This window comes from Camelus dromedarius, chromosome 17 (genome assembly GCF_036321535.1).
Source record: "Camelus dromedarius isolate mCamDro1 chromosome 17, mCamDro1.pat, whole genome shotgun sequence".
NCBI lineage: Eukaryota > Metazoa > Chordata > Mammalia > Artiodactyla > Camelidae > Camelus > Camelus dromedarius.
In genome coordinates this window covers 18,478,256-18,504,957 of record NC_087452.1, presented here as the reverse complement: position 1 = coordinate 18,504,957, position 26,702 = coordinate 18,478,256, and the positions used below count along the sequence as shown (strand labels likewise).

At 34.5% G+C, this 26,702-nt stretch overlaps 1 protein-coding gene across 1 annotated transcript; it reads right to left on the bottom strand.

Moving 5' to 3' along the window:
* Positions 1 to 1,044: 1,044 nt before the first annotated feature.
* On the bottom strand, positions 1,045 to 26,560 carry TMF1 (TATA element modulatory factor 1). Its single transcript, XM_010987386.3, has 17 exons — positions 26,183 to 26,560; positions 22,693 to 23,900; positions 20,886 to 20,989; positions 20,120 to 20,246; positions 17,772 to 17,877; positions 15,714 to 15,856; positions 15,301 to 15,467; positions 14,845 to 15,001; positions 13,201 to 13,293; positions 12,354 to 12,510; positions 8,953 to 9,145; positions 8,010 to 8,079; positions 7,490 to 7,582; positions 6,515 to 6,616; positions 6,078 to 6,230; positions 4,681 to 4,806; positions 1,045 to 3,938 (listed from the first exon to the last, which is right to left on the bottom strand). The coding sequence occupies exons 1-17, from the start codon at positions 26,322 to 26,324 to the stop codon at positions 3,795 to 3,797; spliced, it is 3,285 nt and encodes a 1,094-aa protein (XP_010985688.2). The 5' UTR covers positions 26,325 to 26,560; the 3' UTR covers positions 1,045 to 3,794.
* Between the last annotated feature and the right edge of the window lie 142 nt (positions 26,561 to 26,702).

Genomic DNA, 26,702 nt, shown 5'->3' with positions numbered 1-26,702 from the left:
ATGTCAGTAAAGGTCAGGCTTTACCAACAAAGCAGATTTGACAACAAACTTACAAAGTTCTTTTTTGGTTTTCAGAGCTTTCTAGATTTCAGAACTGTGGAAAAGTGATTATGATCCTATGTAAGTGAATTCTTAAACAATACCAAAGTAAACACTGTGTCTCCTATTATCACCTATGACCTCAGATTTTTAAAGACAATATGTACTTGTAAAACTTAAGATTATAATTTCAAAAGAAACAAATGAGCATGGCATTGTATAAAACTGAAAGGAACACCTCAGCCATGCTCTGCCCATCACTACCTGAAAAAGAAGAGTTTAAAGTTGAGCAAACAGAAAAACCTCCCATCAGTCCTTTCTTAGTATTATTGGAGGACTGAAAATGAAGTTTAACTTATCTGGGAGTAGGTCAGTATGGGGAAGAAATTCTGGACAGCACTAAGAGTAAATTCTCTGTATCACAATTTTGGATTACTGAAGCATTGTGAAGTTTTGTTTGTTTTTAGAAAAAGTATGTAAGTATTAAGATACATTTGATTTCTATTCTATCTTGTTAAAGGATCTTGATTTGCTAAAAGTTAAATGGGTATGTTGGAAAGGCAATGGCTTAAAAGTACTTTGGAGGATCAAAGTTGCAGGGTTCAGCAGTAGTAGCAATATGAACTCAGGGTAACTTATGAATGGAGGATAACTTATTTTCTCTGTTACCATTTGAGTACAAAAATGTTTTTTAAGATTTTTAGACGAATATCCTAATACTGTTTAAGACTCTAAAAAGACACAGATCAGCCCTACAGTAACTACACCAGTTAGTTACAAGAAGTAAATTCTTAGAATTATGTTCTCCAAAAATATATTGTTACTAGAAAAACTATATTTAATACTAGTAAAACTCTTAGTAATACAACTCAGAAAATTTGGGCTTATCCTCATTTTCGTAAAATATGAATTCCAAAGTTTTACAAATCATATTATCTTCCAAAAACAAAACTATCTTCACTCATTGGTACTGACCACTCTAAATTATGTTAAAAAGGAAATACATTATTACTATTTCAAAATCTTTATTCAAATCAGATCCATGCTTATTATTTACATTAGCTTTCATTTAGAATTAAAATATAGTATCAATCTGTAGTTTAAATCATACTTTTAGCCCTTTACAAAATATGAAATTAAAGTTGTTATAGTTTAAAGCTGAATAGAACTGGGGAAATTAGACTAAGTGAAAATGAAAAATTATGATACATTAATACATACATGTATATATATATATATACTAGGCAAATGAACAAGATATAATACCTACAGTCATTTTCTATTTTTTCTTGTGGCTATTTTCTAAATATTACAAATCACATACTTTTAATAAGCATTTAAATAAAATTTTCAATTAATAAATGCCAATTGAAGGATCACAGAAAAAAAATTTCCTGAACTTGTCTTCTCATTTACTTAACTACATGTTTTCCTAGGTCAGAAATTATCCGTATTTAGAATATCTTAAATCACAACAGATATATTTGATACATCCCCATATGCCAAATACAGTACACCTGGAAGCTGTCCCAAAAAAAGAGGTAAAGAAAAAGAAAGAAATGGTAGTCTCTATTTAGCTTCCCAAGAGTTGGAAGGATGCCCATAGCCTGTGCTTAGTTGTCTATATAAAAGTCAACAATGTTTACACCTCTTTTACCCTTTTTTTATATTTTTGACATTGTTATGATTTGTATTATATTTCTATTTTCTTTCAAGAATGGAGACATCTGGCTGCAAACTATATTCTTATTCATTAAAACATAAATATTATTTTACTACAATGTAGATAAGTAAGTTTTAATGACAAGCAGCATAATACAGCAACCGATATTCAACAGGTATTCTGCTACTTAGTGGAGTTTTTCAAGAAACTAAATTCAGGACACCTTCTCAACTTACAAAATATATTGAGTAATCTAAGTGTATAGTAAGATCAGTATGAATATCAGGTATTAATTTGTGGGTAAAGAATAACATGGTAATATACAGTCAGAGATTTATATAGCTGCTTGTCATTTTTAAATTAAATAAACTGAAAACACTTTAACATTTTAAACTGAGTTGATTTCATTGTTAATAAAGATTAAGAAAAGAGAATGTTTGATAATATAAAATTGAAAGGTAAAGGAGTTTTATTTCAATCTTTTCTATACAATGGGTTTTTCTTCTCACTAATGGATCTATTCCAAGAACAATTTCATTAATTCCTAACTTTCTAATTTCAAATGCTTGACAGAATTTGCAACTTAAGTTTCCTATGTTCCCTAATTCTGTACATTTCTTATTGCTACCATTCTTGTCATTTTCTGTCAGCCCTGGAATATTAAAAAAAAAAAAAATCAAGCTGACAAAAAGATATTATATTGCTTTTTTCCACTAAAATACAGAAAATTAATTTTATGAATTTGGCTCACACTGAAAGAATATTTATTACTGCTACAAATCAGAGATCCAATGACAGAAATGCTGTCTTGAATACAAAAAGAAAAAAAAGGAGGTCACTTGAATTGCCCTGAAAAGCATCCCAAAATCTTCAACATGGCTTACTTATAGCTATACTCTAAAGTTCTAGTGTTTAAAATTTGAGTAAAAGTTAAGTGAGAGTTTTTATTTGCAAGTAAAGGCAACTAAATGACTTTCAGTAATAAAATGTATCAAAATATTTCACAAGTCTAAAACACAGCCTGGTTGATCCTGAACAAAATAACATTTTGAAGAAGGCAGAGTTGTTTTTTTAACAGCTATTCCATACTATTTTTGAATTTAAATGTTCAAGAAAAAAAATTAAATGATAAATTATAGAGAAGTGCAAAATGCCAAATTTCTATAATTTCTCTACTTTGTTATGAATATTCTATAATATCAAACTTTTTAATGTGCCAAAAATAAGGCTTTACAAAATATGAACAATTTTTTTAAAGAAAATTTTTAGTAATTTTATTACTCTTGACTCATTTTACATAGTAGTAAAACAATACCTCTTCAAAACCACTTAAATGGTAATGGTATCATCACAAAATCACCGTAAGTAAATGTTTCCACTATCCAATCATGCCTAGATAACTGAATAGCTACAGCTTTCTCCAAATAGTTACCAAAATGTTTACAGACTTAATTGTGAAATCTGGGTGAAATAAATTTTGAGACCACAAAAATTCTAAAGTTTAAATAATTTACTCTTCAAACTTCAGAGAGTGTCAATGTGATTTCTACTTTAAAAGGAAAAAAAATAGTTCAAAGTTTAATAACCGCATGTTTAATCATTTTTTTACTTGAACACGTAATGTCCATTTTCATGAATATTAAGTAGGTATACTGAAGATCTAAGTGTGAAAGACTTCAAAGTGTCAGTATGTTAATCTCACTCTAAATGTTCTCAATATATACAAACACATATAAATTATAGATACAAGCAGTTATATATCTACATTACAATATCTGAACACCATTCTCCTTTCCTGACATATGGATATGAGGGAAAAGTAATAAATCTCTGTGCTATTTTAGGCAAAAAAAAAAAAAAAAAAGGCATTTTAAAAAATAAACCTTTAAAGAATAGTTTCAAAAATAAAGTTCAAATATTGCACAAAATAATTTAACTGCAAAAATTACTATGTACTATAAAACAATTTTTTTTCATTTGTTGAACTCTATATTAAATTCCACTTTCTAATTCTATAAAAGAATTTATTGGAAGTTTCCATTTAGCTGTTAAATGTTTACATTCACTTTGATGGGAATGTAATTTTCAGAAGTTAACTGAGCCTTTGTCTTAAAAGCTCATCTATTTGAGTCTTATACATAATTTTTACATCTTCAAGATCTAATCGAAGTTCTTCTGCCTCTTCTGCTTTCTCTCCATACATCTGCAGAATAGTGTTGTATCTTTGATCCAAATCCTATAAAACATATTTGTTTACAATTTTTTAAATAATTGTAAAGAAAATCTTTAATATTATATTTATATTATCATAAATGAGCCACCAGGAAACATAACAATCTAAATAAAAGTATGTAGACATCTCTCATAAAAGTTAAACTCATACTTCAGTCTGTTGCAATAAGAGTAAAAGGATAAAAAACACTCTAAGCCAGATGGCAATCAACTTAACATATCTCTTCACTAAATCTACAATTTCCCCTACATATAGCTTAATCTGTCTTTTCTCCCATTAATTTCAGCAAGTTTGATGAAATTTCAATCTCTTTGATTCACTGTAGTTTGAGTATTACCTCATATTTACCCTACAAGAAAAGTCAAAGGAAAATATATCCTTATATGTGGCTTAACAGTGATTCCAAATGCCAAATATGCTAACTGGGATGATACATATAACACCAATCAATAAAATACTACTAAGGTCATGCAAAAGTTCAAGATTATTAATGAGACTTGGCTGAATGAAATCTAGTTATTTTCCTATACTGGGCCTAACCATGACTGTGAAAATTACTGCCAATGTGTGATGTGAGAAACAGGATAAGATTCATCTGTAAAGTTCTTTATTAAAATATTAATACTCTTTAATTGTCAAAGAAGTCACTAACACATACACATGCATTTTATGTAAACTAAAATAAGAGATTTAATGTAACTGGACTGAAATATTTTAGACTCATCCTTAAGTGAAGAACACTTACTCTTAGCTGAGTTCGAAGTTTGGGTATCTCCTTCACTTTCTCTTCAAGTTCATCATTTTGATTTGTTAGTTTAACTAGCTCTTCAGCCATTATCGAGCGTGTTTTTTCTAGACTGCCAATTTCTAGCTGAGAAACATGACCATAAAGTAATTTAAATCAAAATATATCTTGTTTAATAATCCCACTAATGTAAACATATTAAATGTGCTATTTTTTTAAGAAATAGATATGTCACCATGTAATAGTAAGCTAGCTTTTTCTTAAGTAAAAGGGAATAGTGGCCAAAAAAGGGTTTCCACTTTCCCCAGAGGTTCACCATTTATAGGGTTTTCTATGAGAGAGAACAAAAGAAAATCTAATCATCTATTTGAAACATGCAACTCTTTTTTTCCTCTCTAATTTAAGGAAATAGTGTATACTTCAGTTATTCTAAATTACTACAAAAAACCCAGAGAAATACAAACAAACTTTAATGTAGCACCCACTATGTCGGTCACATTGGAAGAATCTATCATCAGCTACCAAAGAAGCTCATGTGTGCTCTCGTGCACAGCACTGGGCTACACAAACGTATTAGGTATTAAGGTCATTCTGATCCATTTTCTTCCAATTCAAGGACATCTTCTTTAATAGAGTAATATTTTCAACTAACTAAAATCATTTAATAAGAATAGAAAAGTTCTACTTTTGAGTGTATCAACTTTAACAATGAGAATAGGTAAAACATTTTAACATTTTTCAATGCATTAAGTTTTTAAAGAGCAAGATAAGACAGGAAGATGCTCCCTCCTCCCCACTCATGATGTTTCCTTTCATGTATAGGGTGCTATAGTTCTAACCTCTCTCATCACCTTTACTCCTTCCTCATAGTGGCAGCTGGAACAACTCACCTAGGTGGTAAATCTGGGAAGAATAAAGTGGGTGTGCTCAGCCCACCAACTTCTTTTTTTTCATGTTTGGAAAAAGCTGCCTGCAAAGAGCTCTCCGCTCCTAGATGCCTACGAGTCTTACCCAGGCAGGTGACAGCACCTTGAGAGCCCTGCTCCAGCCCAGCGTTTGCTCTAACAGTCTCCCTAATGCTGGCACTCAGTTAGCAGGCTCGTTTGGCTTTCACCATTGGCAAAGTTCTCCAACTAGCCTTTACCATTAATGTATGTGATTTATTTGGGGCTTCACATGCCACTGTTTCATTTTATTTCTCAATCTGCTCAGAATTCAGGTGGAAATGAAAGGTGCAAATTATTGGACCTCAAAATTTCATTTACTTTTAAAGTATGTTTAATTTTTTTTTTTTAATGGAGGTACTGAGGATTGAGTCCAGGACCTCACACATGCTAAGAAGCATGTGCTCCACCACTGAACTATACCCACCACCCCCCATTTATCTTTTATAATACCTGTAAATGAGTAATTTCTCCTTCCTTTAGCTTTAGCTGAGACTGTAGATTTTCAATAATGCTTGATCCCGCTCCCATCCTTACAGCATCATAAAGATTGCTTCCATTTGCTGATACAGACATTGGTCCAAATGAGTGATCATGAGGCTCATCCTATGTTAATTAAAGAAAGCACATACAGGAGTAGTCACTTACTACAGACTGCGTTTCATTATAAGGGTCAAACAAAACAGTCTGGTCAACTCTTATTTTAAAATGACTTTCTTAAAAGCAGAAATCGTCTGTATTTCCTCAGTGCAGTAGCCTGATCTTACAAATGTGCAGATGAACAGCCTACAGAAGGGCAAGGTCACGGTGACATCCCAACTGCTATGCACATGCTCCCTCTACCATTGTCCAGGGTATGAAGTAAACGCGTGTGAGAAATAAAACATCACCTGAGACAGAAAAGACGTCTGTAGCCCTACCATATCAACTCCACTTATTGAACTTGACCTTGACATTGTGGGAGTGCTAGAAACAGAAAATGGCTTCCGTTCCTTAAGGAGTGGAAGAAAAAAAAAAATTCAGTTCAGATTGAAGAGTAAAATGATAATTTATTTACAAGTAAGACACTTTTCTAGGATTAGTGACAACAAAAATTCATTCTAATTGCCTCATAAAATGTTACAGATACGATTTCTGAAGTCGTAGCAAAGGCACAGTATTTAGTAAGTTGAAAGAGTAGATAAACTTGGTCAAATCATTTATTTATAATTACCCATTTATGTAATACAACAACATAATTTGGTTTATTTTTAATGGAATGAAAAAGTTTTTGTAGAAACAATTGTATGAACTGCTTCATATTATATAACATACCACCAATGAAACCTACTTCTTTAGAATAAGATTACCAATGAGATTTGCAAACCATAAAGCTTCTGGCTTATCTATTTTATTTTTACTGTGTTTTTTTAAAACAATTAAATTCAAAAGGTAATTTCAATGTACATATAGGTGGTTTTACTATATTATGCTAACTACTGAGTATACTCCAATCCTTTGGACTCACTTTAGAAAAATTATCTTCATTGACCAGAAAGAAAGTGAACAAACCAGTTTCACTCCCTATGGGCCAAATGAGGTGCATTAGCGTCAGTGAGAGTCCACAAAATTAACTTAAAAGGGGGCAAGAGGTTCTGTAATTCATATCCTAGAAATCACAGATCTCTTTGGATAAACTCAAATTACTCTGGATCTACTCTGAGCAGGACACTGACTGTGCTACTAGAATCCATCACTCTATTGATTTTAGACATAAGAAATGGTATTTACAAAGAACAGCTGAAATTACAAAATGATCATTAATCACAACAGCTGCTAATTGGTTACAACAAAAAGAAAACAAGATGAAAATCAAAATTCAGTACCTTTTCTTTTATTGCTTCTTGAGTGAAAATTGCTTTCTTCCTTTCTTGTTCAACTTTCATTTTCTCCATTTCTAACTGACTATTCAACAGCATCTGATGGAGACAGATACAGTTAGATAATTCCCATGATACTAAGTCATCATCATAAGTCAATCTCAAAGTCAGGAACATAAGGGGGAGGGTACAGCTCAGTGGTAGAGCATGTGCTTAACATGCACGAGGTCCTGGGTTCAACCCTCAGTGCTCTGGTAAAAATAAACAAACAGACAAACAAACCTAATTATTTCTCCGCACCCCCCCAAAAGAACAACAAACAAAAGAAAAGAAAGTGGGGAAAAAAACCCAGTTCAAAGTCAGGCAGGAACATAAGGCATATACTCCTATTTGTTTTACTGCTAAAGACCAAGTTCCAAAAGCAGAAACATCACCCATTTCATCTTGTCATCTCCTTAGTTTGCTACCATCCCCAACCACTCTCTAATGGAAGCCCTAAGAGTTGAGCAAACACAAATAGAAATACCTTTTCTTTCCTTGTCTCTTCAAGTGTTCTTACATATTCATCTTTTAGGTTTTCTAATTCTACTTGGTACCTATCAAGCCAGAGGGAATTAAACAAAACAAAAAATAAGATAGCACAGACTATTAAAAATTAACTACTTTATTAACTTTTATATACTTTTGTAACTTTTATATATTTAGTAGTCATTTTTACAACCAGCTTGATTTTCCAACTGTATTTTCCAGATGACACGGGTTTTATTCAGAAGATGAACTACTACTCTCGTGCACTTTATTTATTGGAGCTCTGGGTTAAGATTTCACTTAAAAAGAGACTTTCTAAAAAGAATTTTGAATACCACCATTCTATAATATATTCAGATTCTGTAGAAGCTTATTAGGGAGTTCTATGAAAATGTCTGCAAAAAGCAAAAGTTCATATATTTTACTTCATAAATCATTTTTACTCGCTACTGTTTTTTTAAAGTAAAATTTCCAAAGAAAAACTCAGAGGATAAAAACACTAATCATAGCCCTAATGTAACTTCAGATAGATGGCTTTTATAGCTTGTGGTTTCTGAAGAACTCAAGACATTTATTTAAAAAGAAGGGAACAACCCATCAAGCCTTGTAATATAAAAGTAACTCCAGTGAGTGGTCTTCAAACTAGTTTGTGGTCACAGACTCTTTAAAAAAATCTTATTAAAGCAATGAAGCCTTTCCCTTGAAAACGCAAGTACATTCAGAACATGCCAAAGAATTGCAAGAGCCTACTACGCAAGGTTCAATGAATCCCAGTCCTATCTTGCTGTAAGATCCTAGTATTAGTGACTCTGACTTTATAAACACTAGAAGTACGTATTTTTTAGATCTCAGTACTATGAAGCTAAAACCAAAACATATTTTTTAAGTGCTTTAAAAACGTGATGAAACTACCAACAATAATACTCAAGAAGAGTACTCACCTATTATTTTCATCCTCTAGTCTTCTCAGCCTACTTTTCTCTGATTCTAGCTGGGCCTGAAATCTACTGTTTTCCTGTCTTAAGAGAGAATTCTGTGACTCCATGGAAGACACCTGAATTTTGTTGGCAAGGAGTTCTTCTGTAGCTGCACGTTCTCTCTCAACGGCTGCTGCTAACAGAGCCTGGGATTCACCTGGTTGTAGGATACAGAAGAAAAAATTACACATACATGTATTTGAGAGGCCAAAATACCACGTAGATACTGACTTCAAACTTTTAATGATGCAAGTAGCCACACTTAAAAACTTGTAACTACTTGTTGTACAGAGACAAAAAAACCTTAATTTATGCCTGCTTTTTCATTTTTCTCACCAAAATATGTTAATTTGAAAGTGGAGTCATGTATCAAAAGAGAAGTCAATCAGCAGACAGTGCTGGATCAACTGGATATTCAAAGGAAAACAAAGATGAACCTCAAACTAACTTTCACACCATATATGAAAATTAACTCAAAATGGATCATAAACTTAAGTGTAAAACAAAATATAATGAGGGGAGGGGCAAAATTAGTGAGAGGATTATGAGGTACAAAGCTATCAAGTACAAAATAGGTAAGTTACAAGGATGTAACATACAGCACAGGGAACATAGCCGGTACTTTACCGTAACTTTATATGGAGTATAATCTATCAAAACATCAAATTTCCATGTTGTACACTTGAAACTAATATATTATTTTTTTAAAAAACTGTAAAACTTTTAGGAAAAAAACAGAAGAAATCTTTAGGATCTAGGGATAGGCAAAGAATACTTAGGTTTGACACAGAAAGTTTGAGCCATAAAAAGAAAAACTGATCAAATGGACTTCTTCAAAATTTAAAATTTTTGCTCTATGTGAAAAAGATGAAAAGACAAGCCACAGACTTGGCGGAAATAAAAGCAAATCACATTAGCTAAAACTAGCACCTAGAACACATAAAGAATCTCAAAACTCAACAGTGAAAATACCAACAATCGACTTAGAAAACAGGCAAAAGACGTAATATAGACATTTCACCAAAGAGGATGTTCAATGAAAAAAAAAGCACAAAGAATGACGTTCCCCAACATTCATGAGGAAAATGTGAATTAAAATCATAATGAGATATCACTACATACCTGTCTGAATGACTAAAATAAAAAACAGGGACAATACTAAAAGAAAATGCCGGCAAGAATATAGAGAAAATGGGTTAGTCTCACACATGCAACCACTTGGGAGAACAGTTCGGCATGTTCTTAAAAAACTCAACACACAACTATCCATACAACCCAGCAACTGCACACCTGGGCATTTATCCCAAGAAATGAAAATTTAAGTTCACACATCTGTACAGACAAAATCTAGATCCAGCTCAGACATCCTTTGTCAGGTAGGTAAACAAGATGTGTTACATACATGGAAAAACACTCAGTGATAAGAACTAAATCTTTGATACACACAAGAACTTGGATGAATCTCCACGGAATTACACTGAGCCAAAAAAAAAAAAAAAAAAAAAAGCCAATCCCCCAAACGTCCTATACTATACAATTCTATTTATATACCATTTTGAAGTTCCAAAATTTTAGAAATGGAGGATAGATGAGTGGCTGCCAGAGATGTGGGACAGGAAGGGAGGGCTGTAAGGGTGGTAACTGTGGTTATAAAAGAGCAAAATGAGGGACCTTTGCGGTGTTGGAACTATTCAGTATCTTGACTGTAGTGATGGATACATTAACATACACACGTGGTAAAACTGTATAAAACTTTATGCACACATAGACACATACAGACACACACAGATGCATGCACACACAGAAGTACCAGTAAAACTGGGGAAATCTGAATAAAATCAGTTGTTTGTTTCAAAGTCAATAACTTAGTTGTCATATTCTACTATAATTTTGCAAAATATTAATATTTGGATATTGGTGAAAGCGTGCAAGGGACCATTCTGTATTATTTATTATATATTATAAATGTATATGAGTTTACAATTATCTTAATTGAAAATTTCAATTAAAAAAAAAAGACTACTGGATAAGATTCGGAGATTTAACCAAGGCAAGAATTCTCACATTTTCCCCCCACCAAAGTAGAACTAATAATATCTCTATTTAATATTTTATATTGTTCTATACTGTACCTATGCTCTTATTTATAGCATTATACGTTTGTCCTGTGGCTTTGCGTGCATTCCAGCACAATATGACATATCTGAGGGTATGTAGGCTCCAGCTTAAAAGAACACAAAAATAATGGCTTCTAGCTTTCATTTACTGCTAAATAAACATTCATTTCAGAAGGTGTCATTTTTGGATATCTCATATTTCATAACAAATGGGTCTCAAAAAGTTGTCCCAGATAAATGATAGACCTAAAATTCACACCTACAAATTAAACAATACGAAGGTTCATCTGTTCAGTTTTGTTTTTTTTTTTAAGCAAATGGATCTATTTCCAGACAAAAGCTTACATGGAACTTAAAAAAAAAAAAAAAAGATAGACAAAGGAGGCACTTTCATTAAAGCAGCCTAGAGGGAGCCCAGCACCTTACCTACCGAGCTTCCATCTCATCATGACGGCCAGCACTGAGATATCTAAGGGAGACACCGAACACTGTCTGAAAGCCACTAACCTAGTTCACCCCGCATGATTTACAGGGAGTAGCCCAGAGAAAGTAAGCAATTTGCTCCAGACTGCTTGGCTGGATGATTCAAAACAAAACATAAAAATCCGGAGTCCATATCTCCTGACACTCTTTCAGGTCTGCTTTCATCACTACACCATGATGTCTCACAAATTATAGTTAATTTTAGATATAGAATGGACACAGGCATTTTTTATGATTTGCTACTTTCTGGGTTATCTAATATATATACATACAACCTGTCAGTGCTTGAATAAATATCTTGGAAGAATAATTTTCTTTAGAAGCAGAACATGGCATCTTAAGACTCCACAGTATCTGTCTACTAGAATTTGATCTTGAGCCACCTTAGATCTATCTCTGCTCTTGGAGTTCTATCACTGACTAGAATCATATCTGGTCTCTACCTCCTACACTACTGCGGACAAGCTAGAAAGAGGTCAGATTTAGCAATGGACAAGAAAATAATTAAGTACAACAGTCTGTAAAAATGAATGAAAGAATAACATGAGAGTATTTTAGATGGTACCTGAAGCATCGTGTAAGGAATAGTTTGAAAGAGACGATTAATAGAAAATAAAAGTAAAAGAAGAGAAGAGGTAAAAGATCTATAAGTTAGACACATAGTAAACCATCAGATCAAGTGAATTTCAATTTCATACCATTACTCTAATTCTACAAACAAGATGGAAGGGCTTCCGCACTAAGCTTAAGAACTAAAGCAGTTACCAAGTCTATCAGAAAGATTCTTCTCTAACTTCTCCCACGACGACGTCTGGGACCCTAGAGTTGCTTGCAAATTTTCTATCTGTCGAAGCAATGGTCTTGTTGTTGAAGAAACACTTTGACTCAATTCTTGGTTTCGATTCTCTGCTTCCTGGAGTCTCTGAATCATGACATTAAGTCATTACTATTGACAGCAATAAAAACACTAAAAACACTAGCAAACAACTTTATGAGAGATTCCTGGAAAAAATTATTTCCCCAAGGAAGAACTGTTTTTTGTTAAATTATTTTCTAACTATTCAATCTTTCAGTTACAGTTAAGTTGCATAACAGAGTAAATAAGACCTTCTTTATAGAGCATTTCTAAGATAAAGACAGCTTTTGATTACCTGCAGGTAACAGAGTATCATCCAAACCTCCCAGTAGTTGCCTCCTCATCCAAATATCTCTAACTATTTATAAAAACAGAAAGATCACTCTAAGTTGCATTTTCTCTCCCTTTTCCTATACATGTTCACTGACTGAAAATTAATGGGGTGGTGGTATAAAAATTGGGCATTGCTTATCAGCCCCACAGTAATCAAAGTCTGATAATAATAAACCAGCCATGAAAATATAATACTGAGTATATATCTATTATGATAAAATTATTTTCTATAAAACAAAGTTAGGGCTTTTCTTACACATTTTTAAGGTGCCTACTTTGATTTTATTCATATAAGCCACAAAAATACAGCAAATATGTATGGTGGTTATCTTCTCAATTCCATGAACATTACCCCACTGAGTCACTTTTTATTTCTAGGAAAACACATCTCAGATTTGTGTTTAGGAAAACCATGACAAGTACCTGCTGGAGTTCACTGATCTCATGGCGTAAATAATCCTCTTTTCTGGCAGCTGCTTGTTCTGCACGCTGCAGTGCCAGCCTAAGGTCCCCAACCTGTATGAGAACCAACACACTATCATAAACAGCATCAAAACATTTGCTATAACTTCCTGCTAACTATGTATTTTGTGTTGTGTTGACTTATTGTTCATGTGTAATAATCTATATTATCCAATGAGCTTTTATGTATGATTATCACACATTCCATTCACGCAATTCCGAAACCATATGTGTTCAATATGAACTTAGGAAAGCACTATTGGGAAGAAAAAAAACATATATATATATACATATATAAATACGTACAAGGACCAGCCACTGTCATACAATATAGGAGGAGAGTCAACGCATTCATAAACATTTGCAGTGTAAGACAGAATGTGGTAGGAGCTGTATGAGCTATAAAAACTAGCTGCTATATTCATACACAGCTGCACACGTTGTAAACTGCTATAGCCTTTCTGGAAAGCACTATGGCAACACGTTTAAAGAATCATCAAACTTTTTATAGTCTTTCACCTGATCATCCTAGTCCTGAGAATTTACCCTATGGGAGCAGATCGGTAATCTTCTCTACACTGTTAACTAGACTAGCAAAAACAAACCAAACCAGAAATATTAGCAGTATCTACTATCTATCAGCAGTAGTCTACTTTTGCAAAGTTGATACAACATGAATATACCTAATAAAAATTATGATGAACATAAAAACATGTAGAAATGTACAATTTAGCCTTAGATGAAAAAACTATAAAATATGATATTAATTATTAAAAACATACACGGAGATAAGGACAAGAAGGTCATACACAAAGCCGACAGTACTTGTAAAAGGTGATGATATTTTGAATGTAGCCCCACACACCCTCTATCGCCCCTTCCCCCTATTGTATCTATCCCAGTGAGACACTGGCAGAAACACAAGGGGTATGTGGACCATGGTGTGATTTATGACAGCAAAGTACTGGAAACAACCCAAATATCCATCAATGAGAACTTAATAAATGGTATAATCACACAATGAAATACTATAAAACTACAAAACGGAATTTTTTAAAGCTCTATGTTCTATCATGGAGCGATCACCAGGATGTTTTATTAAGTAAATAAAGCAAGCAGTAAGTAAGTATAAATAGTAAACTATATTTTATGTAAGAAGGATGAGAGAGATACAAGTAAATATGTGTAGAGGTTTGGTTTTCCTCCTTCATTTGAGGTCCATGGACGCCCACAGATGTTATGAATGAGCTTAGGAGTTAGTTACACAGATTCTCCTGAAATTATATGCAGTGTTTAGTATTTATCTGCATATGTGCATTTCTATGGTAAGAAGGTCCTTAGTTTTCATAATATTCTCAAATAAGCCTGAAATTCACAAGAAAATAAGCAATACTGGTATAATGTAAACAGCCCTTCAACAGTTAAAAACACACACAACTGATTAGTTTGGCAAAATCCAGTACCCTTAGAAAAGTGCCCAATAGCACCATAAAGGAAATGTAACGCATGTGCCACTACATAAGGTTTTATTCAAACTAACTGATGGATACTTTATTTTGCAGAAGCACAAAGACTGTAAAGACAAATTTAGCACCCACTGCTTGCCTGAATCGCTAATGTTTCTTGCTGCTGACGGGCGTCTTCTTGGGCCTTCTCTAGGGCTGCAGAAAGTTCCTCTTTAGCCCTCATTTCACGACTCAGAGCAGCTTCCTGGGCCTCACTGTCCTTTGCAGCGTTGGCTTTGTGGAGATCAGTAAGTTCTCTTAAAAATATTAAATAGATAATTTTTTATTTAACATAATGTATAGTTAATTACATGACCAAATTAATAGAGTTGTCATGGAGATTTCCATGAAATCTACAGAACGAGGAAGAGGCAACACATAATGAATACTGATTACAGGGAGGACCCTCTGCTGCACCTGCTTTCACCAGTCACAAGCTCATGTAGAGCAGAGTTTATAAATGTTATTAGTGGTCAGATAATATAAAAAGGGTTTCTTCAACACCCTGCTCTGATAATTGGTTGTAAATGAATTGCATATTTGTTCATTTCCTTACTTGTATGCACTATCAAGGGCAGCCTGAATACTTCGGTTCTTTTCTTCAAGTTCATTCATGTCTACTTGAAGTCGGCCAAGATCTTTCTCTTGGCGTTCTACCACAGAATTTAGTTTCTTAATATTTTCTCTGTGTTGTTTCTCGACCTCTTCTTTGCCATCAAGGACCTATATTTTGAAAACAGACAAAGGTATTTTTCAATTTAAAAACACCACAGTAAATAACTGTATTCCAGGAATCTCAAGTGTTGTAACTATAAAGGAAAGTCTTAACATTCACTATTAAATTGCTTGAAAAATTCTTCCCAAGTGATATACCTCAATAAATCATTCCAAGTGTTTTACAAACCATGGCCAACCATTCATATTGGAAGTAATAACAATATATATATGTATAGAAGAGATAATAGTCACCTGTTTTAAATGTTGTAACTCTTCTTCTAGCTCTTTAACTTTTTTGTTTAGCTTTGCAATAATATTTTCATTTTCTTTGTCTTTAGCTCTTAATTTCTTAATGATGTTAGAATTGTGCAGCTGCTGTTTGGAAAGTTTTTCTCCTGGCAAAGGCAAAAAAGTATAATTTCAAATAATAATGATTCTTTAAGAATGTGAATAGAATGTTTTACCTAATCAGTGACATAAAATGATAGAATATTTTTAAAATCACAATGCTCTAACAGTCTATGTTAAACTGAATTGGACAGGAATCATCAATGAATGCTAAAATTACTAGGCAGAAGGATGGTGGGAAACAGGATATTTACAGTCTTGAAGAATCACTCCCACATCTACTTTCAAATGGTTTGGCAAAAGGGCAGTATATGCCCACACAGAGAGATATGGAGGAGGTGTAGCTGGATGTTAATAGTTGATGAATGTAGGTGATGAAGTAATCAGTTACTCATTGTAGTGTGCTTTCAGCTTTGAGACTTTCAGCTTTTCAGCCCTGAGTTTAAAAACACTTCTGGGGGACACAGAAGCACTATGTGAATACATTCATATGAAATTATTCTATTTTCTCTATAAGGAAGTTCAGTCAGCAGAAGAAAAATCAGCTCACCCCCTGACTAAATTACTAAATTCCAAAATAGTGACATTTGATATTACTATTTTTAATAATTTTTAAAAATTATGAAACCATGAAATTTCCCCTCAGTCTGTAATGTTGTAACAAAAGATAAGTGTTGACTGCCAAGAGGTCTTGAAATATAATTATGTGTTTTATCAACTCTTCCTTCATTCTTTTATTTTAGCATTAGACTGTATTTCATAATTATCTATCTATATTTCCCTCTCGTTAAACTGTAAGTTCCTAAAGGACAGGGAGTATGTTGTACTTATTACTGTATCAAACACAATATCTGACATATTAACTGTTAAATATTAGCTGAATAAGTAAAACAGAAAAACTGAGTAAAATTAACATTTTCACATGAAGTGATTGTTTCCAACTGTTCTCAAACACTTACTCTGGAAATTCACTTATGTGTAGTGATTTAAGTACAGAAATGTTCACCCCAATCCTATTTATAATATTACCATTTAATTTTTTTAATACTAACATTTTAGAAATAAATGTCTAACACTAGGAAAAGAGAAAACAAGTTATAGTATATCCATATAATGGACTTTACTACAACCAGTAATAATGGCACCAAAGCATTTAATGGCACAGGGAAATGTAAAACAAAGAAGACTGAAAATCAGATATATGATCTTAATTATGTTTAAAAATGCATTAAAAAGGGACCGTAAGAAATTAACAGCTCCCTGTAAAACTGGATTATGATCTATTTTTGCTTCATATACTTCCTATAACTTAAAAATTTTCTACAAGCAGCAAGCACTATTCTTATAAGTAAAATGACTTTAATTAAGAAAAAAGAAAAATTCATATAATCATCTTTTCCCAAACTACCTTCTTTCCTATGACATTACATTGAAAAATTAATTCAGTGTCCAATGGCAATGTTTTATCTCATGAAGAATCTTAAATTTCCATAATCCTGCTAATTATAAACCTTTTCACATACAAAGTGCTTAATAACTGAAGAATTACAACACGAATATAAGAAAAAAATTCACTATCAAATGCCAGAACAATACAATGAAACCTTCAGTACCCAAGCTAGAGATTCAGATACTATATAAACTCCAGAATTATAACCATCAAATATCCTGGTTTAAATGAGAGCTCTAAAACCTGTTACAAGCTTTCTTAGGGAAGCACAAAATTCTATTTCTCAGGGAGTTATTTTTTTTTTATCTTCCTAGAAACAAAAAGCTACAGACATAAATCTCTATCTCTCTACATCTTGCTCCTCATTCTTCCATAAATTGCCTATCATTTCTGAGGTTTAAGTCCAAATCTCTCTTGCTTCCAATATTCTTTTATTAGGAAGCAGCAGCTAGTTATGTGGCAAGTACCTTTCTCGTTCTCACAGTATCTTTCATAACCAGCTAAATACGCACCTTCTTCCATTAACCCTTGGATCTGCTCATCTTTCTCTTTCAAAAGGTCTGCAGTTTCACTACTATTTAATCTAGTAGCAAGTTCTTCTTTTATACTTTTGATTTCCTAATTAAAAAAGAAAGAATGTGAATATCATAAAGAATTATTTTCATTCTGGGCATATTTTTAATTTTTTTTCCATATCCAACTAATCACATTCTTGATAAAAACTCTTAAGTTTTGTTCTGTTAACCTGAGTTTATCACCTTGGTTAATTAAGAGTAAGTAAACAGCTTTGAAAATCACATAGACAACCTAAATCCAGATATAAACAGGTTTTAATATGGAAATGTAAAAGAGAGTAAGTTAACTTTCAAACCCTTCTTGAGTATCCCTACGTACATTTTCTACAGGTTAAGCATTCTTTTTGCAACATTCAAACAGTACATGTCTCCATTTTTCACTGTATTTCTTTTCTTCATCTGAAACTCACTGCACTTACTATTATGTTATGAAATGAGAGGAAAAATGTGATTTTTATAAGGTTCAATTGACTTTAATAAATCAGAGATTGATCAGAAACATGTTCAGATATTCTAGTTTTAAATTACAATGAAGTATATATATGGTGATATGAAAAGTGTTCTATGATTTAAAATTTCGGTTTTATGATGCTCTGCAACTAAACAATAGCTAAAATCAACTAACATTTATTAGGTATTTAAAGCATGCTTTGTATCCATTCTTATTTAATCCTCATAACAATCCTATGAGGGAAGAACTTGATTAATCAACTTCACAAATAAGAAAATTAAGACTGAGTAAACTCTGAAGGTCACAGAGCTATCAAGTGGTAGAGCTGTAACTTGAACTCAGGCCTGTGAATCCCTAAAGTCCACGCACTGAACCATCTATAACATTGCTATCCATTTCCAGCTGTCAAAATTCCATCCATCAAGGTCCAATAAGAGTGTCATGTTTTCCATGAAACCTTCCTCAATTCCCCTGATCAGAATTCACGTTCTATGATACCATTTCAAATTGCTTATTCATCTTTATTTGTAATTTATTTCTTTCTGCCCAGTACTATTAATTTATTGATATTATCTGTCTTCCAACAGTAGAAAAGCAAACTCTTCACTTAAGGTAATTAAATTCACCTTTGAATTGCCTATGGCTCCTAAGCTGTGGGTTCATACATGGCAGAACACATAAAATGTGTTAAACCTTAGGACCCAAGTTTTTTCCATCTATAGTTAGTGGTTTGGATCTGTTTCAGATCTATAATTTAAAGTGCACTACAGAAAACAAACATTACTTAAAATCTACTTTCTGAGCTGTATTCAGATGGAACACAGTGGGAACAAGAAGAGGTAAGCTGGTTAGATAGTCTCAGGTTACTGTTAGTGTCTAATATGATACTAAGTAAAGTTGCTAATTAAAGCAATCAAGCAGCTAGAAGTACATCATTTCTTTCTTTTCTGTAAGAGCATACACAGAAAAATTGTAAATAGTAAAACTGACATTGGTCAAGAAGAAGGGAAACAACCTCCCAAGGGCAAATACTGAGAAATGTTTTTTACTAATAGCTGGGATACAAGCAATAATAACTAATCTTATTTGGTCTCTAATTTCTGAAATAGCCAACTGTTCCAAATGATAAGAATTGGAACAATGGTTTCCAATCAGAAGCAGTTTGGCTCCCAAGGAGATAGTTAGCGATGTCTTGCAGATTTTCAATGATCACAACTGAGGAGGGATTGGGATGGGGATTGGACAGGACAGGGTGATACTGGCATCTCGTAGGTAGCGGCCTGGGATGCTGATAAATACCCTACAATGCACGGGACAGTCCCATACAACATAAAATTACCCATCCCAAAATGTCAACAGTGCTGAGGTTGAGAAATCTTACATTAGAATAAATCAACATTTTATTCTAATATACATCACTAATTGCTAGAAAGTATTATTTGAAAATTACTTTGACTTGAAAGAGTATGTTTGAAGCGGAAGGGAAAGTAACAAATGAGAGTAATGATAATTCTTAAAATTTATTTAGTGTCATCTAGATTTAAGTGTTATTTATTTTGATGTAATTATCATTTACAAAAATTATTCTAAAGATCGCTGCTATATATTTAGCAAGGACTTATCACATAAATTATACAAATATTTGCTTATTTTTTTTAGTATCAAAAATCTGTAATTCTAAAGGTACTAAAAAAAAATCTAAAATTTAAGTGTTAATATATTATGTATGGTATCCTTTTAATCTTACTTTTTTCCAATACCAAAATAGTAATGCATTCCTCAAAAACCTATGTATGTACAGAGTTTAATTAATATTATTTTAAATTTCCATTACCTTTTTAGTGGCATCTCTCTCTTTGCAGGCTAGCTGAGCTTTCTTTTCTGCTTCTGCAATTCTTTGAGTAAACTCATCTTTCAAGGAAGAAATGCTGCTGCTTTCTTCTTTCACTCTGAACATTTCACTAAATTTAAAATAATACTGACACTGAAAATTCTTGTTTATATATCCCAAAGTAAACAAGATGAGTTCAGTTTGGAATGTAAAATAACATTGTCTGTAACATATATCTGACTAAAATAGATTAATTTCAGGCCTGTTAACTTTTAAGAGAAAAATTACCTGCTTAATTTATTTTTCTACAGCTCAAAGAAAAGCCACTAGAAGTTGAAAATGTCACCAATATTTGATGTGTAAAAATTAGAAAAAGGTAAAGAAAAATTTTCATGTTTGAATCCTATTGCCACATTTTACTAATCAATTCCTTAAACCAATACTCAGTATTTTTTAAACTATAATCTCACAGGTTTCTTTAAATATATATTTTAAATCTCTAATACTAAAAGATTACTAATAATAAAGAGAAAGAGGTTTTTTTTGTTTTTGTTTTGTTTTGCAAAGGTATATGCCAAAGGTAACAGAGTAAGATAATTTGAAGAGAAAAGTAACCTCTAAGGGTAGAACTAAAATGCTATTCAATTTTCAATCACTATAAACAAGTTAAATTATAAAACATTTTAATTTTTAAAACTTTCCTAAATAATAACCAAGTGTATGGTCACTACAAAACATGTAAAATTATTCACAACTGGAAAATACTTACTCTTTCAGATTATCATAAGCTTCTTCAAGAAGTGCTTTTTCCTTACTTAGTGATAATAACTGAGCTTCCCTTTTATCCAATTTCTCATTCAGAAATTCAACTGTCTGGATGAGGAGAAAAGTCCAACACTTAACTTTAAAAGACCATTTTTACATGCAGGTTATAAGTTGGAAAGATACCCTAATTATTATAATATATAAAGCAGCATTATCTCATAAAAAGAGGAACACAGTGGACACAGACCAACAAGAACTCATACACGGTGGGTAGGAAAATATAAATTAGTACAGCCACACAGCTGGTAGCTTAGTATAACGCTTGGGAAAACAATTAAGGAGTATCTAGCTGGAGATCTACATATCCTTTCCTACCCGTTTGTGTATAGATCTCCATTTTTAGGCACACCTCACAAGTGAAAACTCCTGCATGAGTGTACAAGAACATTTCCAGCAGTTTGTAACAGCAAAATGTGGGAAAAGAGGACATGTCCCCCAAAAGAGGGAGATTAGATGCAATCCAAAAAGGTCAAAGAAGGAGCTTCAAAGCGTCTAGTAATGTTCTATATCTTAGCCGGCCAGTGTGCATGTAAGTGTTTGTTTCTCCAAAGTATTCTTCAACCCAAACATGTAACTTTTTTTAGCATGACATGATGCTTTAAAAAAATAAAAGTAATTTTAGAAAATCTATTGGCATTTAATTTTAAAATCCCCGGAATATGTCAGTATAAAGCTAAACAAAAAGGAAAGGTTAGAGTATCTTATTCCTTAGGTTCCACTGAGGCAGCAATACACCTGTGTATAAGGGGAGGAATGGTGCCTTTCACAGCAAAAAATAAAATGTCTTAACCTGATGTATGTCTAGATTAGTTTAGAAATCACTTACCTTCTAAAAATGGTTCCAAAATATTAATAATAAATGGTGTTGGTTTCTAGGAATTCAAATTGCTATTATAGCTAGAGCATGGCATTCTGTTTGTGAATAGTATTAAACCTAGGTAACAGAATCTGGCTTTTTTTTTTTTACATTGAATAATTCAATGCATGGCACTTACAGGACATTTCTTCAAGATATCCTGTATCTCAGAGGAGTCTACTAAAGATGCCAGATCCAACTCTATTTCTATATCTAAAAATTATAGGAAAAACCAAAAATGTGACTTAATGCTAAGATGTTATACCACTTCCCCTTTATATGTATTATGTAGAAGCAATCTGTCATTCCTCGGACATTTCCCTCTCTTGTTCATTTAAGATAGTTATCAATAGGAAATATCAAAACCAACATAAAAGGGAAAACAAACTGAAGTAATTAATAACAAAAGAAAAGCATCAATAATCTGAGACCCAATTTTTCATGTAAGATTTACTACAGATAATGTGAATATGCAAAAATTTTTTGACATAAGAAAAACCATATATTTAGATTTGTTTAAGCATTTCTATCTGCAAAGGAGTTGAAGATATCTGTTAACATAAGAAAGTCCCTTTACAAACTAACAAATTAATGAGCACAGGAAAAGGGAATTTTAAGGTGATAAGGACTCAACAGTAAAGGCCTAAGATGGAAACTTTTTTATGCTTAGTTACATTGAAATATCAACTTATGATACCATAGATGCCTTGGAGAAATTTCAAATATTTCAGAATACCAATCATTCTTTAGTTTTAAGGTCCTCAATACCACACTAAATGTGTCTTTTTTAATCAGGACAAATCAACAGGTCACTAATAATCACTGAATATTAAAAACCAATGATTTAATCTCAGAGAAGCATATCAAAAAATCCCCTTCCACTTCCTAGAGTTACCTTGCACATATCTTCCTTCTCAGAAAGTGCTTCTGGATGACTGTCAGCAGCTTCACCCTGCTCACCAACCGCATCTAAGACAGCATGTCCTTCATTTACTGGTGTAGAAGAAACCAAGATATCAGGCTGTTCACAGTTAACGGGAGTTGCACTCCGTCCACTTTCTTCCAATTCTGTTTCCTCAGTGGGCATAATTAATGTTCCATTTACTTCTTCTTCAGGCTTTCCTTCAACAGATTCGACTGTTTTAGTCTTCGGAGTTAAAGGATTAACTATAATCGGTACTAAAGCATATCCCTTGCCTGACAATTCATCATCTGAATTGATTTCGCTTACACTACGGCTGTCTAATGACTGTACACTAAACGAGTCTATCCTTTCAAAAGCATCAGATGAGCAGCAACTCTCAGTAAGTTTTGGGAAATCATCTAGACGATTATACTCAGGACATGCAGATGCTGAGAGAAGCTGAAAAGATGTCTGCATCAAGTGCAGACTTGATTTTGAATCTGCAGTCTCTTGTCTTGAACTTGCCGAGCTCTCACTGATTACACTTTCATGATCTAAAACTTCAATATCACTGGTGGTAGAAGTACCTGATGAGAAGGTACTAACAGGAGGAGAAGGTGTATTGCTCTGCCTGTCTTCATGTTTTTGTTCCTTAGGTTCCAAAGCCATGTCCTTTGTTTCAGCTGTGAGAGGCTGAGTAGACATGTTAGATACATTTTCCCTGGTTGTTTTCACATTAATTACACTTTCAGATACTTTCAAACATACAGTTGACACCTTTGGATCAAGTTCTTTATTAACAGTTTCTTCATGCTTGCCTTCAGTTTCAGGTGGCAGAGCATCTGCAGCCAGAGTCTCCCCCGACACAGGCAGAGGAGAGTCTTTTACTTTTGACTCAGTTGTTTCAGCTGTTCTCGACTGTCCAGTGTGCAAGGACTCCTGTAAGGCGCTTTTCACTTCTTCTTCTGGTCGCTGTGATTTAGCTGGTGGTTTTGATACCACTGGACTCTTCTGAATGGTCTGGACATCCGGTGAAGAGAGAAAGGCACTGAAGAAATTTTCAGATTCATCTACCACGGTTCTCCGAACTGGTTTTGTAATTGCTTTAGGAGAGGTTACCGGCTGACTTTGAGGTTCAGTATTTGATTTTAATCCCCAGGTAGAAGAATCCCATCCTCCACTGACAGGGGGACTTATTCCTTTGACCAAAAAAAAAACAAACAAACAAACAAAAAAAAACCCATATATATATATATATATATATATTTATACACACACACATAAAAAGAAAAATTATATATATATAAATATTGCATTTATATTACAATTATTATAAATCAATAGAAATGTTTTTTTAAATCTATAGAATACAAACTGTAATTTGTACCTGTTAAACTCCTTGCTTACTACATAATTAATTAGTTCATGGGTTAACTTTGGGCCTTATAGAGAAAACTTGTGTGGATCTGCCAAGAGTAACTAGGAACAAAGATGAAAGACTGGACTGGGCCTGGCCTACCAGAAGCGACTATGTTACTCCTTCCTACAACAAAGTAATAAAGTAATGGTGTATATTAATAATCCATGCTAAATCCAAGGTACATATGCTGCATCTCACAGTGATAGGCAGTATCTTCATTTACAGGTCATGTGTAGTCATGGCAAATAGAATCTACCTTCTATTCAGTTAGTTCTTTATTAATTTTATTCTTATAATGCAATGGTAAAACATAGTTATGAGCTAGACAGACAGCAACACTCAAAAACTGAACCAAAAATACTGGTGACAAACGTCCTTTTCCAAAGATCCAAGTAAACCTATGGGAACAATAACTTCTAAAGAACAAATTCATTTTCATCTACTTAAAGCAAGCTCATTCTCCAAGTCCCACTCTCCAAACCCACTCTTTGAGAAAGCTTTGTTCTCTTGCAAAATTCCAATTTATGTCAGCAATGAGTAGAAGGTCATATGAATTTTAGAAATGTGCATTTTTTTAGAATTATCACCTTTTGATAAAGACGGTAGTTTACACTATGTATTTTTGAAAACACTAAGGAGAAAATAACTATCTTCTGGGCAAAAAAGGTAATTATATCATAGAAATATATGTTACTACAAAACTTGATGATAAACAAAAAATGGCGTATTTGCTAAAATATTTAAAGCATTTCTTTTTAAGTCTGCTGATTAGTTTAATTAAGTCATCTTAATGAAGGATAGAAGTCAAATTTGAATCCTGGACAAAGTTTCATATAAATAGCAGGATTATGTGATACTCACTTATATTACTCCATTGTGAAGACTGTCAACTTTGAGTGATGGCAACACAAAATGCAGGTGATCAATAAACATTTATAGCATTTGACTAAAATCTGAGTCTATTCTGAATAACCTATTTTTAAAAGACGACTTATCGAGCAGCATTCAAGCCCCAGGTTTCATAAAAGGAGTATCCTTATATTTACAACTTATATTGTCTTCTTTGAAGTTTAGTAATTCAAAATGTGGGGTAACCTGAAAAAAGGAAGTTGAGCTACTCCAACAAGGTCCTATAACATTTCGAGAAAGTAACAGGATTGTGCCATACACACGAGCCAAAATATCTTAAAGAGGTGCCTCAAATTTAGGCCCTGACTTTTCAACAATGTAAAATTAAACAGAGAAATCAGGAAGGAGTAGTCAAGAATAACTTACTCTTTTTCCCAGTGGTCCATGCCCCCAAACTCGGCCAATCTTAACCCCACACACCAAAATGCTAAATTGTTCCTTTGGTTTAGAGCCAAAAGCAACTAAAGATCCCTGAAAGATGAAGCCCAAGGGCTCTGACAAGGACAGAGCTGTAAGAACCAGAAAGCGATGCAACCCGAAATCGCGGGCCGGGTCTCCACGGATGCTTTCCCTGCGGAGGCCGGCCCCGGCCCGTGGAGTGGCCTAGAGGAAGCGACTGAGCTGTCTCAGCCTGTGGTCCTCTGCTGTGCAACACAGCAGGGATCACCCTAACTCGAGCAGCTGCTGTCAGGACAGAAAACCACAGAAGAGCACAGTGGGCACTTTCAAACACCAAATGCTCCCAAAGTGTTCTCCCTGTCTCTGTCGACTGATTCGGATGTGGGCTGCAAACAGCGTCCAGAGCCACGCAGCCGGTCCAGGTTCGGGGAGGCCGTTATCAGGGCTAAGGGGGGGGGGGGGGAGAGGGGAAGGGGCGTGGGGCTATGACTTACGACCACCGAACCAGGTCCCTGTGATCCTCGAAGCCGGCGCACAGGTAACGAGGGACCCGGAGACGAGTGTTCCCGCAGGAAAGCGGCAAAGATCAACTGAGAGACAACAACAGCAGCGTTTGGGGACGGGCCGGGGGCAATGACTTGTTCGGCAGTCAGCTGCTCAGCGAGGAAGGGGCCCGGTCCCCCCCGTCACCTGTTGGCGGCCTCAGGAGCTATGCCCGCGGTAGCGCGGGGCCGCCGCCGCTCGCGCCCTTACCCGGCTGTCCGTACGGAATGGTCTCGGCCCAGGCGCTCGGCTCCTCTTCCTGGATGTCCAGGACCCTGTCGATAGACTTCTGGGCCTGCGACAGGGCCTGCTTGGCGAAGCTGGAGAGCTGGGAGGCGTTGAACCAGCTCATCGCCCCTCCTCAGCCGCCGGTGGCGGCGGCGGCGGCGTCACCGAGCGGGAAGGCTGAGGTCCAGGCCGACGGTCGCAGGCCCGGGGAAGGGTGCGTGGAAAGCCTCGCCCCTTCTCCACGCGGCGGGCTCTGTCAGCGGGGGCCCATGCCCTGCACCCCGACGGTCTCCCGAGAGCCGGGGCTCTGCCCCTCAGCGCTTCCCTCACAGCTGAGACGAAAGGTTCCGACTGCGCAGGCGCTGGCTGCTTCCACGTACACAACCCGCAAGTCCGGGAGCCCGGAGTTCCGCCGACAGACGGAAGAACGCGAGGAACGTTGACGTCACATCCGGGGCTCTGGGCGCGCCACTAGTTACCGAGGAACGCGGAACGCTGCCTG